The 15,163-nt window shown below is 42.6% G+C and overlaps 1 protein-coding gene across 1 annotated transcript in view; it reads right to left on the reverse strand.

The window, feature by feature from the left end:
- Positions 1 to 1,468: 1,468 nt before the first annotated feature.
- Positions 1,469 to 15,163, reverse strand: part of RLBP1 (retinaldehyde binding protein 1) — a 31,857-nt gene continuing 18,162 nt past the window's right edge. The window contains exons 5-8 of the mRNA XM_063448890.1: positions 14,834 to 15,012; positions 13,991 to 14,149; positions 4,266 to 4,376; positions 1,469 to 2,060 (exon numbers count right to left, since the gene is read on the reverse strand). Coding sequence (XP_063304960.1) covers positions 1,902 to 2,060; positions 4,266 to 4,376; positions 13,991 to 14,149; positions 14,834 to 15,012 — 608 coding nt within the window. The 3' untranslated portion in view covers positions 1,469 to 1,901. The remainder of the gene's footprint in view (positions 2,061 to 4,265; positions 4,377 to 13,990; positions 14,150 to 14,833; positions 15,013 to 15,163) is intronic.

The raw sequence follows: 15,163 nt of genomic DNA on the forward strand, positions 1-15,163 counted from the left end.
TATAAAAAGTAACATATGATAAAAAGACAAGTTAAAAAATTAATCATGCATGTATATTTCAAATGGTTATAAAATATTGAGTTGTATATTGCATATGGTTTATTGCACACTGACGTGCCATTTTATCTCTTTTTAGTGTGCTTTCTGATCATATTATACCATTTTACACATTTTGAAAGACTGACACTCACACCCCACGACCAATGTTTAGAGGCATTATTTTCACCTTTCTGGTAGCTAAGATTAACTGTCTTGTCAGAAGAAAGCTTACCTGATGTTAAGGATGTTAGTCATTTAACGGGTGTTTTAGATATTTTCTTTGTGCTGCATTTAATGAATGTTCTATTGTGGTTGAGTGACCTCTCCCTTGTTCCTGTTCCAGGACATTAAAGTCCTAGGATTTTGTGAGGGTTACCTCCTTTATTCAATACATATTTACATATTTTATTAAGAGATGCACATTGGGTTTTGTACCCTGTAGATTTTCGGCATTCTGTTCGTCTACATATGTGATTTGAAATTTGCATAAAAAGTATGTCTAAAAATCTTTTTCATACTGGGGGACAATTGTACGTTTGTATTTTCATGAATTATTTAATTGTATGAAATATTTTGTTTTCTCTATGAACAAGTCAAAGACAAACCACAAATTAAAGAAGTTTTTTCTTTATAACTGCAAAAACAAGTAAGAACAAACAGTGAGCTTATATTCTAGTCTCTAGCCAAATCCTTAATTATGTGAAGAACGCTAGAATTTGTTCAACTTAATATAGTTTAATGAATTTCCATAACACACTGGGTTCTAATTCTTAAATTGCTTAAATTTCTTGAAAAGGAAAAGAAAGAAAAAAACGTATCTCCTATGTGTTATATAAGCATATCTCTTACGTGATCTTTTCCTTAATCCTTCCAATGACTAATAAAGTAAATAAAATAAAAAATAAACTTTCATGTTGATTAATGCCCTCCATCTTTCCTGCCATGATGTGCATCGTGTGATGCTGCAACACCGGAAACTAAAATGGAAGATAACAATTAACACGACCCAGCAGAGGCTAAATTCCGAGTATGCAATAATGTACTCAATAGACTCCAATATTATAGGAATTTAAGATGTAGAAGATATTTACTTTGGGGTGAAATGTTCACAATTCTCAATTCAGGGAATATATTATATCCTTCTGGGAAACGAGGAAAAAAAATGTCTTCCAATAGCCATTTATATTTGATAAAAAGGAAGAGGAAGTTCCCAGCATTCCAGCCTATCACAAGCCTAGGATGTCCTCTTCAATATCTGGCTTTTTACAAATGTGGTTTGTAGAATCCCCACTTATCAACTAATTTAGCTACACTGGAAATATAGTTACTCTGGATTCCCAGCCCCCCCCCCCTTTTCCCTAACCCCCCAACGTTTGTCAATTCTCCACATCTGCTGTTAAAGATTATGAAACTATTTTAAAAAAGCCATTCACTGTTGTCACAATGTTTATCAACCTATATATGTTTTCTGGATTAATTAATGCACAAGGATAAACTTTTCAAGATATCATTATCTCCCCAGATAGTCAAGACTACTCTCTGTAATCCCTACATCAGTGACATTCGTCACTCCAGATGATGTGTACTACATCTCCCAATGAAGCTTTGCTAGCATTATGTAAGCGCATTATGGGAGATGTAGTCAACAACATCTGGAGTTCCAAAGGTAGCCAACCCCTGCAGAGTATAAACTAGCAAAAAAGGGTCAACCTACTTCTGTACATCTACATTCAAAGTACTTTCTCAGTGTCGGCCATCACAGTCTTGATGTCTGTACTTTGACGTTCAAATTTGATTTTAATTTCTAGAACTTGCTAAGAAAGCTACACGGTTATAGCACTTATTATTTGACCTAAACCAATTTATAGAGCTGTGTCCTCAGATTCATTTTTTGCTCCAAAGAGTGTCTCGGCAATAACTCGTCCATCGTATTTTGGCAGATTCCCTCCAAAGTCAGCCGGGAGGATGTCTGCATCTATCTCCTTGTAGAAACTCTCCAGATCATCTCCGTGCACGAAAACCTAAGAGGCAGATTGCAAACATTGGTGTTCTGCACAGATTTTGAACCTTACAGAATTGACAACCGTGATAGAGTGTTTAAATGGTTGCTTATCAATTCAGCATCTTTTATGTAGGTACTCCTGGAATGGTAAAATGGAATTGCAGAGCACAGTTTTATGTTAGAGTTGTGATTGAGAGTGAGCATTGCTAACTAAATATACCAGTGACTTCAGATCAAGCTGAAAAAGAGGTGCTGTTATGGTTTCATTTATTGGTTTACTGATGTAAACTATACTTCCTGAAATATTTATATCTATCTGCATATCAACCTATCCAAGTCTGTATATTTTTGCATCTATATAAAGGCAGTATACAGTCCCCAACCGGCTAAAGAGGTGGCCTGGCACTATATACTGCTGATAGTTATGGTCTGTCACAAAAATAGCTCTAAAAACAGAGCTATAATATCCATAAGGCAGTTGCCTGGGGCTCCTGAGCCACCTGGAGCATTGGATATGATTGTTGAGGCACATCCTATCTGCAAGAGATGTCAGGGAGATCAAGATCACTGGTAGTGCATGTTGTCGATACCTCCACCAGCCCTCTGAGTCATTAAATAATTAACAGAATCATGAGGGAGCTCTAAGCATCATCTGCACCTGACAGAGGTGTAGACCACGTGCTCCCAGAATCCTATACTATCCTTACTGGACCACCTGGGATTCTAACCTGTGACAAATGTGCGTATGCCTTGAGCTCCTGAAGGAGCCTGCCAGCTAGCCTCCTGCCCAAGGACTATTGGCCATATACAAAGATCCTGTTCGCAAGTTAACCCTCCCCAGCTGCCATTAGTAGCTTGCCCTGGGTGTCCCTGGTACGGCACTTTCCCTTCATGCAAATGAAACCAAACACTAGCTCTCTGGAGGCCGTACGTATGAACCAAACCCACAAATAGTCCTTAGTACTTAGCCGTGATCGCTATGGAACTAAATTCGGCATGAGGACTTTGTGGGTTCCCGGTCACCTCAGCGGGACTTAGCCACGAATGTTATGGAATGGTTTTCAGCATGAGTTGACTGTGCGGTTACCAGACAATTTGGTTCACGGTTCTGAACCACTTTGAAATCCACCAGGAGAGAGCTTTTTGGAGGAAAGGTGCCCGAGACAAGGGGAACAAACGCTACCATAGACCCAGGTATAGCTACCCGTATTGCGGCCGCAGGAGCTCCCAAAAGTTGACCAGCCAAAGCATTAAACTCCCTAAAACTGTTGTGGGTATAGGACTGCATGTGTGGCCGAGCAGAACTTTAACACGGTGGCGTTTCCCCTACACTGCATGGATCTGAGCGCTATTTGGAGAACTTCGATGCTCAGATCAGGGTTATTTGGGGATGTATTATTTGTTGGGTTATTATATATTTTTATGATGTTTTGGGGTATTTTTATGTTTGTTTGCCTCTCTGTTCCTGGGATTATCTCCCAGGCACAGAGATTTATGGGAGGGGTTTGTCCTGTATTGAATGGAGACCCTATGTATAAAAGCAGGCAAATTGGCCATAATAAACCAGTACCTTTACACCTTTCACTCAGTCTGGGCTAGTGTTTGGGTGGATTAGCTATACTCTCTGCAGGAGAGCTTAATCCCTTATAGCTGTACCCAGGACCCTGGGCAGGAAGCGATGGAGAGACCCCAGCCAAGCTGTGGCGGCTAGGTGCTGAATCAATCCTATGTCCCAGAGGAGAGCTAGGAAGCGATCTTGACGGAGGTACCCAGTTGGGGTGCCAGGCGGTCCATCAAATAACCCACTGCAGCTAGAGGGGGTGCAAAAAGTATTAAAATAATAATAAAAGCCACACAACACTCCACAGACAAAACTTGGCCACACCCAGAACATAACCCTGGGCTCTATGCAGGGGCCGTTTCTGGCATCCTGTTTATGGCCCTGTGCGATCTTAATCCTGCTCTGACTAGAAATCAGAATTAGCCAGGACTGCAATTAGAAGTTTCTATCACTATGCAGTAGGTTAATATTACTTCAGATATTTTGGCCATCCTACAAAAATGTAAACAAAAAACATAAAGGAAAGAAAACCAGTATTTGGCTTATACATAAGTTGCTTAGGAAAAAAAAAAAAACATTCTTGTTGTCTCAGGTTTTACATTGTATGAACTATTACACAGGTGACTCGGTATATTACGGTGAGCAATCAGGACACCTACTCACCCTCTCTAGTAGTTTGCTCTTCAAAAATGGCTTCACAACATTGTAGGTTGTGGTGAAGTACCAGGGCTGATGTATAAAGTGAACAGCCTTAAACCTTGCTGGAAATGAGTCCTGGGGGAAAAAAAACATTGAATTGTCACTTTTTCAGTCAAAATAAGAGGTTGTTGGTTTCAGGTCTTATGGTAGGTGACCTAACTGAATTATCATTTTTAAAATGGTTTGCCTAACTCTTTGAACTCATGAACAGGGCTTTTGTGTAGGATATACTAGACCAGGGGTTCTCAACCCAGTCCTCAAGGACCCCCTACCAGTCCAGGATTTATGGATTACCCTGTTGTGTCTTAAGTGTTTGCCCCCCCCCCCCCCACCTCCCCTAAAAACCCATTAGACACAGCAGGGTAATCCCTAAATCCTGGACAGTTTGGGGGGTCCTTGAGGACTGGGTTGAGAACCCTTGTACTAGACCATGAATAGACAAATTGCTGCTAAATTCAGTCGATTTTCAAATTCTTGCTATTTAGTATCACGAGTCTGACTGAGCTGGTTTGTTTCCAAGCATTAAAAAATACATGCTATAGTCTGTATCCTGCGCCGTAAGGGTTTAATCGTATCGGGGATGAAACCCTGTTTTCAACACAGGATGTGCTTTGACAGCAAGTCTTGCAAGATACATAAAGATACACATTACACAGTGCTCGGACTCAGCTATTTATTTATACAGTTATTTCTGAAAGTGCCAATTGGATCTACCCTGTTACACACTGAGCATATATCACTTACTTGCGGTGTCACAGGGGAGACGAACACACTGATCTCGACAACAGCACTGAAAAGTTTCATTGTAATGGTGGCATCTTGCCTAGTGAGAACCTTACGCCTGATTGCTGTAGGTGTAAAGTTTACACAATTAAAAGGGCTGTTTTTGAAGCCATTTAGTGAATAGCGGATAGCATTCTAGTTTCTATGGGTTCCTATGGTGCATATGTGTTCCAGACAGAACCCTTTACTAATTGACATCACAGCAAAGTTTTGCCAGATAGCAAATAGCAAACATGGCCTAATTTTACTGGAACACCAAAACAAAAACCATCAGTCTAAAGTAAATCAGGCCCATAGTACGCAACCTTCGAGTTACTCCAATATCAGTATGCATGTTATCAGTGTGCAGAGGGCCTCCAATGTAGCTGGAGAGGATGAAGCAGTCATTGCCATACTGTGGATTGATGATACACTAGAATTCTACAATCACTGCCCAGAAGATCTAGTAATATCCTAGGAAAATTATATATATAATTTATTTATAAACTACAGGGAGTGCAGAATTATTAGGCAACTTGTATTTTTGAGGATTCATTTTATTATTGAACAACAACCATGTTCTCAATGAACCCAAAAAACTCATTAATATCAAAGCTGAATAGTTTTGGAAGTAATTTTTAGTTTGTTTTTAGTTATAGCTATTTTAGGGGGATATCTGTGTGTGCAGGTGACTATTACTGTGCATAATTATTAATAGGCAACTTAACAAAAAACAAATATATACCCATTTCAATTATTTATTTTTACCAGTGAAACCAATATAACATCTCAACATTCACAAATATACATTTCTGACATTCAAAAACAAAACAAAAACAAATCAGTGACCAATATAGCCACCTTTCTTTGCAAGGACACTCAAAAGCCTGCCATCCATGGATTCTGTCAGTGTTTTGATCTGTTCACCATCAACATTGCGTGCAGCAGCAACCACAGCCTCCCAGACACTGTTCAGAGAGGTGTACTGTTTTCCCTCCTTGTAAATCTCACATTTGATGATGGACCACAGGTTCTCAATGGGGTTCAGATCAGGTGAACAAGGAGGTCATGTCATTAGATTTTCTTCTTTTATACCCTTTCTTGCCAGCCACGCTGTGGAGTACTTGGACGCGTGTGATGGAGCATTGTCCTGCATGAAAATCATGTTTTTCTTGAAGGATGCAGACTTCTTCCTGTACCACTGCTTGAAGAAGGTGTCTTCCAGAAACTGGCAGTAGGACTGGGAGTTGAGCTTGACTCCATCCTCAACCCGAAAAGGCCCCACAAGCTCATCTTTGATGATACCAGCCCAAACCAGTACTCCACCTCCACCTTGCTGGCGTCTGAGTCGGACTGGAGCTCTCTGCCCTTTACCAATGCAGCCACGGGCCCATCCATCTGGCCCATCAAGACTCACTCTCATTTCATCAGTCCATAAAACCTTAGAAAAATCAGTCTTGAGATATTTCTTGGCCCAGTCATGACGTTTCAGCTTGTGTGTCTTGTTCAGTGGTGGTCGTCTTTCAGCCTTTCTTACCTTGGCCATGTCTCTGAGTATTGCACACCTTGTGCTTTTGGGCACTCCAGTGATGTTGCAGCTCTGAAATATGGCCAAACTGGTGGCAAGTGGCATCTTGGCAGCTGCACGCTTGACTTTTCTCAGTTCATGGGCAGTTATTTTGCGCCTTGGTTTTTCCACACGCTTCTTGCTACCCTGTTGACTATTTTGAATGAAACGCTTGATTGTTCGATGATCACGCTTCAGAAGCTTTGCAATTTTAAGAGTGCTGCATCCCTCTGCAAGATATCTCACTATTTTTGACTTTTCTGAGCCTGTCAAGTCCTTCTTTTGACCCATTTTGCCAAAGGAAAGGAAGTTGCCTAATAATTATGCACACCTGATATAGGGTGTTGATGTCATTAGACCACACCCCTTCTCATTACAGAGATGCACATCACCTAATATGCTTAATTGGTAGTAGGCTTTCGAGCCTATACAGCTTGGAGTAAGACAACATGCATAAAGAGGATGATGTGGTCAAAATACTCATTTGCCTAATAATTCTGCACTCCCTGTATTTTACTAGGAAGGATACATTGAGATTTCTCTTGTACGCCCTGTCAATCAGTACTTTTCACAAAAGGCAGAGGTTTCTAAGTTACTAAGACCAATATGTACCAATAATCAGACCTGTTATGGATATATAGATGGCAAAAATGATGAGGGGAAAGCTTGAAGATAAAGTCCGTCTGCAAACCTTTTACCGAATGTACAGCAAGTAGATAATTTTGAATGTCTAAAGACAGGATCTTCAGCAATTCTATAAATGTGTGAACAATTTGCAGCTCAAAGCATCATCCCATACATCACACGTACAGATAATGTTGAAATGATACACTTATTGACATTATTTAACCAGAAAGTATATGCCAAAACCTAAATACATCATTATTTACCGCCAGGAACCTCTAAATCTATAAATATGAGGTCCAGCAGGAAACAAAACTTAAATATCAACTACAATCCAATAATTATACCTAGCTTTATATGTAAGGCCATTAGTATTTACCGAAACAAACACATGATAAACATTAGGAAAAAACAGAGTACTAATAGTTATCATAAGCGATCCCCGTGGTGGGATGAAAATGACTAAGGAAGCAACAAACCACGTTAAACAGAGAGTGAAGAAAATATTTATAATTATTTGTTTTCAATACAGGTACCTCTCTTTTTTTTCTTTCTTAATAAACACCTATTAAAAACCTCTCTTCCATCCCAGGCTATAAATGAAGCATGTGCCCAGTGATCACAAATTTGTAAAACCTGCCCACACTTTCTCTCTAAATATAAATACCCAGAACAGGATGACAAAACTAGCATTTACTAAAATTGCGCACCTTAAATGTGACAAATCTAAAAATATCAGAATACCACGAGGGAGGAATGTCAGTAAGTAAAAACCAGAGACAGCTTAAAATGTCACTGGTTTTCCTTTAGGTTCAGGGCCGGACTGGGAACTAAAATCAGCCCTGGAAAAAAATTCTATACCAGCCCAATAATGCGTCGCGACAGCATAGTGTGCTGATATAGAGGGTGAAAAAATAACTTGAAATTGAAAACTCTTACTCCAACGAAGGAACGCATATAGGGCTTCAAAATAAACAAAAGAGCGCCTTTATTTTAAGTAGACGTACATTTGCATGTAATCAATGTTTCAGTGCAACTACTTTGGCCTATTAAGGACATTTTAGTAATGGTACTGAAATGCTGAATGTCTGCAATTGCACAACTAAAAAAATGAAGGGATCTGGTTTATTTTGAAGTTCTATGGGTGCGCTCTTCACTTTGAATACGTTATTGTGCATGAGTATGCAACTAGCAACAAGACAGGGCCAATACGTGCTCATTACACACACACACACACACACACACACATATTAATGACATTTATGTGTGTATTATGCATATATAAATGTATATTACTATATGTGTAAATATTATAGGCTTAATTATGTTACTAATACACACATCAATATACATGCATATTTATGTGTGTATTACTGTCAGGATCACATCAATTTACTTCTATTACCTTTACCTCGTTTAGTGTATCTTGTCTCCAATTGTCTCCTTTTTTTTCCTCTTACAGCGACCCTTGTGCATCTTTTACTTCATCCCAGTCCATGTGTGTTTCTTTTTACCCTTCTCTAGCCTCTGTATTTCTCTTTCCCCCCAGCCCCTTTTGTGTTGTTCTTAGCCCCAGCCACTTTGTCTCTTTCTCCCCTTCCAAATCTCATCTGTGTGTCTCTTTCTAACTCCAGACTCTGTGTGCCTCTCTCTCTTCTCCCAGCTACTCTCTGTCTCTTTTTCCCCAGCCCAGCGTTGCCTCCCACAAATCTTGTGTCACTTTGTTCCCCTTCCCTACTGTATGTCTCTTTGTCCCCCAACAAACCTTCTGTGTGTCTCTCTTCCCCATCTCCTCCCTGTGTCTCTCTCTTACCCCTCTGTCTCTTTGTACCCCCATCCCCTGTGTCTCTCTATTACCCCATCTGTCTCTGTGTCCCCCCTTCTCCCGTGTCTCTCTATTACCCCTCTATTTGTCCCCCATCCCCTGTTTCTCTATTACCCCTCAGTCTCTGTGTCCCCCCTCTCCCTGTGTTTCTATTATTCCTCTATTTGTCTCCCCCCCTTCCCCTCTATTTGCCTACCCCATCTCCTCTATTTGCCTCTCCCCTTCCCCTCTATTTGTCTCCCCCTTCCCCTCTATTTGCCTCTCCCCATTCCCCTCTATTTGCCTCTCCCCTTCCCCTCTATTTGCCTCTCCCCCTTCCCCTCTATTTGCCTCTCCCCCTTCCCCTCTATTTGTCTCCCCCTTCTCCTCTATTTGCCCCCCTTCCCCTCTATTTGTCTCCCCCCTTCCCCTCTATTTGTCTCCCCCCTTCCCCTCTATTTGTCTCCCCCTTCCCCTCTATTTGTCTCCCCCTTCTCCTCTATTTGTCTCCCCCCTTCCCCTCTATTTGCCTCTCCCCTTCCCCTCTATTTGCCTCTCCCCTTCCCCTCTATTTGCCTCTCCCCTTCCCCTCTATTTGTCTCCCCCTTCTCCTCTATTTGCCCCCCCTTCCCCTCTATTTATCTTCCCCTCTATTTATCTTCCCCTCTATTTATCTTCCCCTCTATTTGCCCCCCCTTCCCCTCTATTTGCCCCCCCTTCCGTGTGCCTGCTTAACTTGTCACAGGAGGACTGAGGGAGGGGGCAGAGCTAACGACCATGCTCCCTCGCGGTCCCCATAATTCCTAGCATCTACACATCATAGAGTAGTGATTACTCTATGATGTGGCTGAGCTGGGGATTATGGGAACCGCGAGGGAGCATGGTCGTTAGCTCCGCCCCCTCCCTCAGTCCTCCTGTGCTGACAGCTATGCTGCTGTCAGTATCAGTGAGTGTGCTGCTGGATCGCTTGGGCGGCCGCCCGGCACACTCACTGATACTGACAGCAGGTACAGCTGTCAGCACAGGAGATGGGGCCGCCGGCTGCAAGGTAAGTATAAATCCTCAGAGTGTGCCGGCGGACCGGCCACCCGGCAGCACCGACAATGCGGCCGGCGGCCGCAATATTATTAAAATATAGGGAGCAGGGCTCCCTCTCTCCCTCCAGCCCCCCAGGTGCCGCGGCCCACCGGGAAATTTCCCGGTATCCCGGTGGGCCAGTCCGGCCCTGTTTAGGTTTGATAAATGCCAACTGCAAGATCAACATTTCTTCACTCTTGTCAAGATGTTAAATTAAAATAAATCCACTCCCAAGGGATTTCAGGATATCAGACAAGAAACACCCCCTTTTGTCAGGCTGTTCTTGGAGTCCACCAGTAATTTCTAAAATCAAATTTGCAGTTTTGAATGATTAAAGATATGTTGTCCTTGCCATCATGTTTTCTACATTCATTGAAGAATACAGAAGCTGGTGGAAAAGGCTAAAGGAGGACATCGATCATTGGGAGAATCGCTTTCCTGTTTCATTCAGGCAAAAGTAAAGTTGAGGCACGATATTCTCGTGTTCGATATTGTGGTACATACTTAAGAGTTTCAGTTCTTTTTTTTTCTGAAGTTCACTTGTTAAGCAAGTCATTAAAAACAGAACTGAAGGGGGGGCGGAGCCAGCTTCAGACCGGGAAGGTCGCAACTCCCTGTAGCTCCGTGCGCCGTCCGAATAAAACGGCCACATCTGCGGCAAATAACCGTCGGAGTCCGGAGAAAACTACTCCCTACTCGCCCCAGACCATGGGGAAAAAAACTAAAAAGCACAGACCTGATCCGGGCTCCGGATCCAAAGATATCGGCGCTTACATGCGCCCGACCACGATGGCGCCGGCTGAGGCCTACACCTCGCAGTCCTCGGACGAAGATAGCATGCCAGACCCCCTGCCTGCACATCATAAGGTACAGTGTCAGCCCCTGCAGACATCAGAATTAGGCGACCTGGCACCATCCACAAAAGCTGATATTAAAGCTATGATGCAGGAAATCAGGGCAATGTTTGATGCCGATATGGCACTCGTTAGGGGAGACATTACCACGCTTGCAGGCAGGGTAACCTCAACAGAGGAGGCTGTCAGAAGCACCAAGGTGGCACAAACTGCTACAGAAGCAACCTTAGGATCCCTACAGAAACAGTGCAACACATTAACAGCACAATTAGCAGGCATGGAAGATAAAGCTAAGGCACGGAATGTGCGTATAAGGGGGGTACCTGAAACAATCAACGCAGGAGAATTATCACATTACTGCAGACGGCTTATAGCCACGCTGCTGCTCCCAAAACAGGCGAAACAGGTCGGAATAGACTCTTGCTTCCGTCTCCCTAAGGCCGCAAAAGCACCACAGGATGCCCCACGGGATGTGCTGCTTAAACTAGTTCGGGACTCAGACCAAGGGGCCCTTATGACTGCCACAAGAGACACCCCCACGATCTCCTTCGAAGGCGCAAGCTTAACGCTATACAGAGACTTATCAAGACATACTATCATGTGGCGCAGATCATTCCACCACATCACGCAGCACCTCCGAGAGAACTCCATCCCATATAAATGGGGTCCCCACAAGCTGATGGTAGACCGTGCTGGTAAGATACACCTCCTGACAAGGGTTTCAGAAGCTCCAGTCTTCTTCCAAATACTGGGTCTTTCAGCGCCGGTGAACAACACGGACTCCCGTCCACAGTGGAACGTCGCAGACATCACACCCTTTGTGCCCAGAGGAACGCTGCAGGGGGCTGCAGACCTACCGACATGAACCGAGCAGATATCCACTTCTAAGACACGTCATACAGGACTTTGCAATATGCACTACAATACCCAGTTGAAGGCCGGGCAGGCCCGTAACATATACCGGCTCCTAAACACACCTATGGAACTCTCTGCTATGTTACTCACATGTTACAATGTTTATTTTCCTTTTATGTTCTTTCTACGTTACTGTTATATTGCCTATATTGCCTTTGATTAGGAGATATAATCTCATTCTGGCTCCGTAAGCGGACAGCCTATGACAAGACTTAAGCGAATCTCCCCTCCCCCACCGGCCCTGCTTACCCGACAACGGCCCTCAATGCGAGGGAAGCGAACCACCAGACAGCCAGGGACCGGACATAAAGCATGCGAAAGGTCATGAGTATCTACAAGCCACACTTTTATAACATCCCCGACCCCCGACGCACTTACCCTAGGCAACGCGTGGCACTCCATATCCTTTGGCGGGGTATACCCAGCTTCCCACCTAAACACCCCTTGACATTAATACAGACTTGCTCCGCACAGACTAAGGGGCTTAACCTAACTAGACTAAAAAATTAAAATTGGGTTGACGTAGCACCTGTGTAACTTGACATGCCGTAATGTTCCTTACATATGTAACTTGTTACATCCTATTATTTTATACACATGTTGTATCTTGAGTTCTTTGCTGAAAACCCACAAAAATAAAGAATTTAAAAAAAAAACAGAACTGAAAAATTTAGGCCACAGCAGGGGCGGATCCAGAGCCCCTAATTTGGGAGGGGAACTGCCAATTGGACACATTTTCACAAACAGACCCAAACCTGGATACAGTGACAATGGATACTGTTTTAATTTCTAGATTTATACATATGCCCAAACACATATACCTACATATAGACATTTACCATCAGGGGGTGACAACCATAACGGTCGTCACAGGATCGGTGGTCCTGGGGGGCACGGCTGCCCGGTCTCCATGTACCCCATATATAGCAGCAGAACTGCCTCCAATGCAACTGCACCAGGGCCCACATGCTAATAGGGCCCATTGGGTGGCCCATGAACTTAGGGCATCCCGACGGGCATATGTCTGTAGGGGCCCGGTCAGCGCCAGAGCCCCTTTTAATAATGTCAGTTTGTGCTGGGAGGAAGTGACAGCTCCCAGCTTACTCCACGTGGGAGGGAGGAGGCAGAGCGGAGGCTTTGAGGAGGGGTGTGTCAGCCGACTCCCATCAGCCACAGCTACCCTCCTGCACCAAAAAGGTATGTATGTCTGTGTGTCTGTATGTGTGTGTGTATGTCTGTGTATCAATACGCTTGTGTGTCAGTATGTATGTGTATGTGTCAGTGTGCGTGTGTTTGTCAGGAATGGCTGTGTTTAAGTGTGTATCAGCGATGTGTGTCTCCGTATCAGTATGTATGTGTATGTGTCAGTGTGCGTGTGTTTGTCAGGAATGGCTGTGTTTAAGTGTGTATCAGCGATGTGTGTCTCCGCATCTTTGTGTCCTTTTGTGTCAGTGTGTATTTGTGTGTGTCTGTGTTTGTGTGTGTATTATGTCTCAATGTGTAGGAGTATCTCTGTGTGTGTGTCAGTGTGTGTAACTCTGTGTCATTGTGTGTCTTAGTGTATATTGGTGTGTGTACTTGTGTGTGTGTGTATCTGTGTATTTGCATGTATGTCAGTGTGTGTGTCTGTGTATTTGTGTGTGTGTGGAAGTGTATACACTACACACAAATGCACACCTACATTCAAACACCAACATTCACACACATACTCCATACAAAAACATGCTTACATTCAAACACAAATTGTGTGTATATATATATATATATATAAATGTATATATATACACACACTGCATCCCCTATACATCCACTACACACACACACACTGCACCCCCTATACATGCACGAACACACCGTGTTCACTTTACACACACTGCATCCAATACACAAACACACCATGTATTCACTTTACACACACTGCATCCTTGTGGGCGGACTTGGAGGTGGGCCCCCTGAGGCCCAGACCGTGAGCTGTGTTAGGGGCCCTAAAATATCTGATGGCGGCCCTGACATTCACACAGGCATGTGCAACAACACAGAGACAGATACATATGTACACTCTGTGTGAGTGTTGTGCCATATTCACCTGTAACATGTCCACCATTTTCTTCAACTCGTATGGTTTAATACCCGATGCTTGCTGCATTGTGAACCCTTTGAAGTTCTCAATAATACAGAACCCATTAATTTGTGTCTCCTCGTTTTCCAGCAGGTGCTCCAAAATAATGCAGTAGGCACGGAGTATCTAGAATTCATAGTACACAAAAATTAAAACAGTAAATCTTCTAAGGCAACATTGGATCACATTATAGAAACTCAAAACAAATGAAAACAGACTTTAGACAATATTTTTTTGTTGCAAATACCTCATATGACAAATTTGAATTTTTATTTTTTTTACGTACTAAAATTTTACATCCTCAACGAAGGCATACTTCGTAAAATACTCAAAATATAAAAAAAACTGTTCTAAAATGCATTTCGGAACATTGGGCCCCAGAGCGAGAACCCTTAACTGGCCTGAATTGCTTGTTAGCAGTAGCTCTCCAATCACATGAGGGTTCGTATTGCTGCAATTATAAAAAATGTGCAATGTGACTACTTTATTGGGTTCATATTCACATACATGTTGGAAATGTGTTCAAGGTGGGGGTCTTACCTACTTCTGGATTATTAGAAGCAGCGAGACAGCATAAAAGGTCGAAATTGATAGGTTTAGTATTTTTTTTTTAACTTTATGACCTTTGCTATATACAGAAACCCCTAAACACATAATGGTCTGCTAAACAATATAATTCATGTCTAATTTACAGGTATAACACCACTTCTCTAGCTCAAAATTGTCCAATGTTATGTTGTCCTCGTTCCCTTATTAACAAAGCTATCAATTAAACAAACAAAGCAAGTTAAAACATATAGAAGCACATACCTCATCAAAAGTGATCTCTTCGTAGTCCCAGTTTTCAATATTAAAAAGGAGTATGACTCTACCATTCTTATCTCTACTAGACAAAATCCCTGGGTAACCAGCTTCAATAGTGCTTCGAACCGCCTCTGGTGTCAGGTTTTCAAACAGCTCTGGATATTGCTGTCGGAAATTTACATAACCTAATGGGAAATAAATAGAACATGAAATACAATAACGTGAGTCTTGAAAAGAACACGTGGTATCTTTGGATTAAAAACCTTCTTGAAATGACCTTTAACAAGTAAAACATAATATATAAATTGTCTTGTCCAATAGTACAAGGAACCGAGG

Source organism: Pelobates fuscus, chromosome 3 (assembly GCF_036172605.1).
Source record: "Pelobates fuscus isolate aPelFus1 chromosome 3, aPelFus1.pri, whole genome shotgun sequence".
NCBI classification, from domain to species: domain Eukaryota; kingdom Metazoa; phylum Chordata; class Amphibia; order Anura; family Pelobatidae; genus Pelobates; species Pelobates fuscus.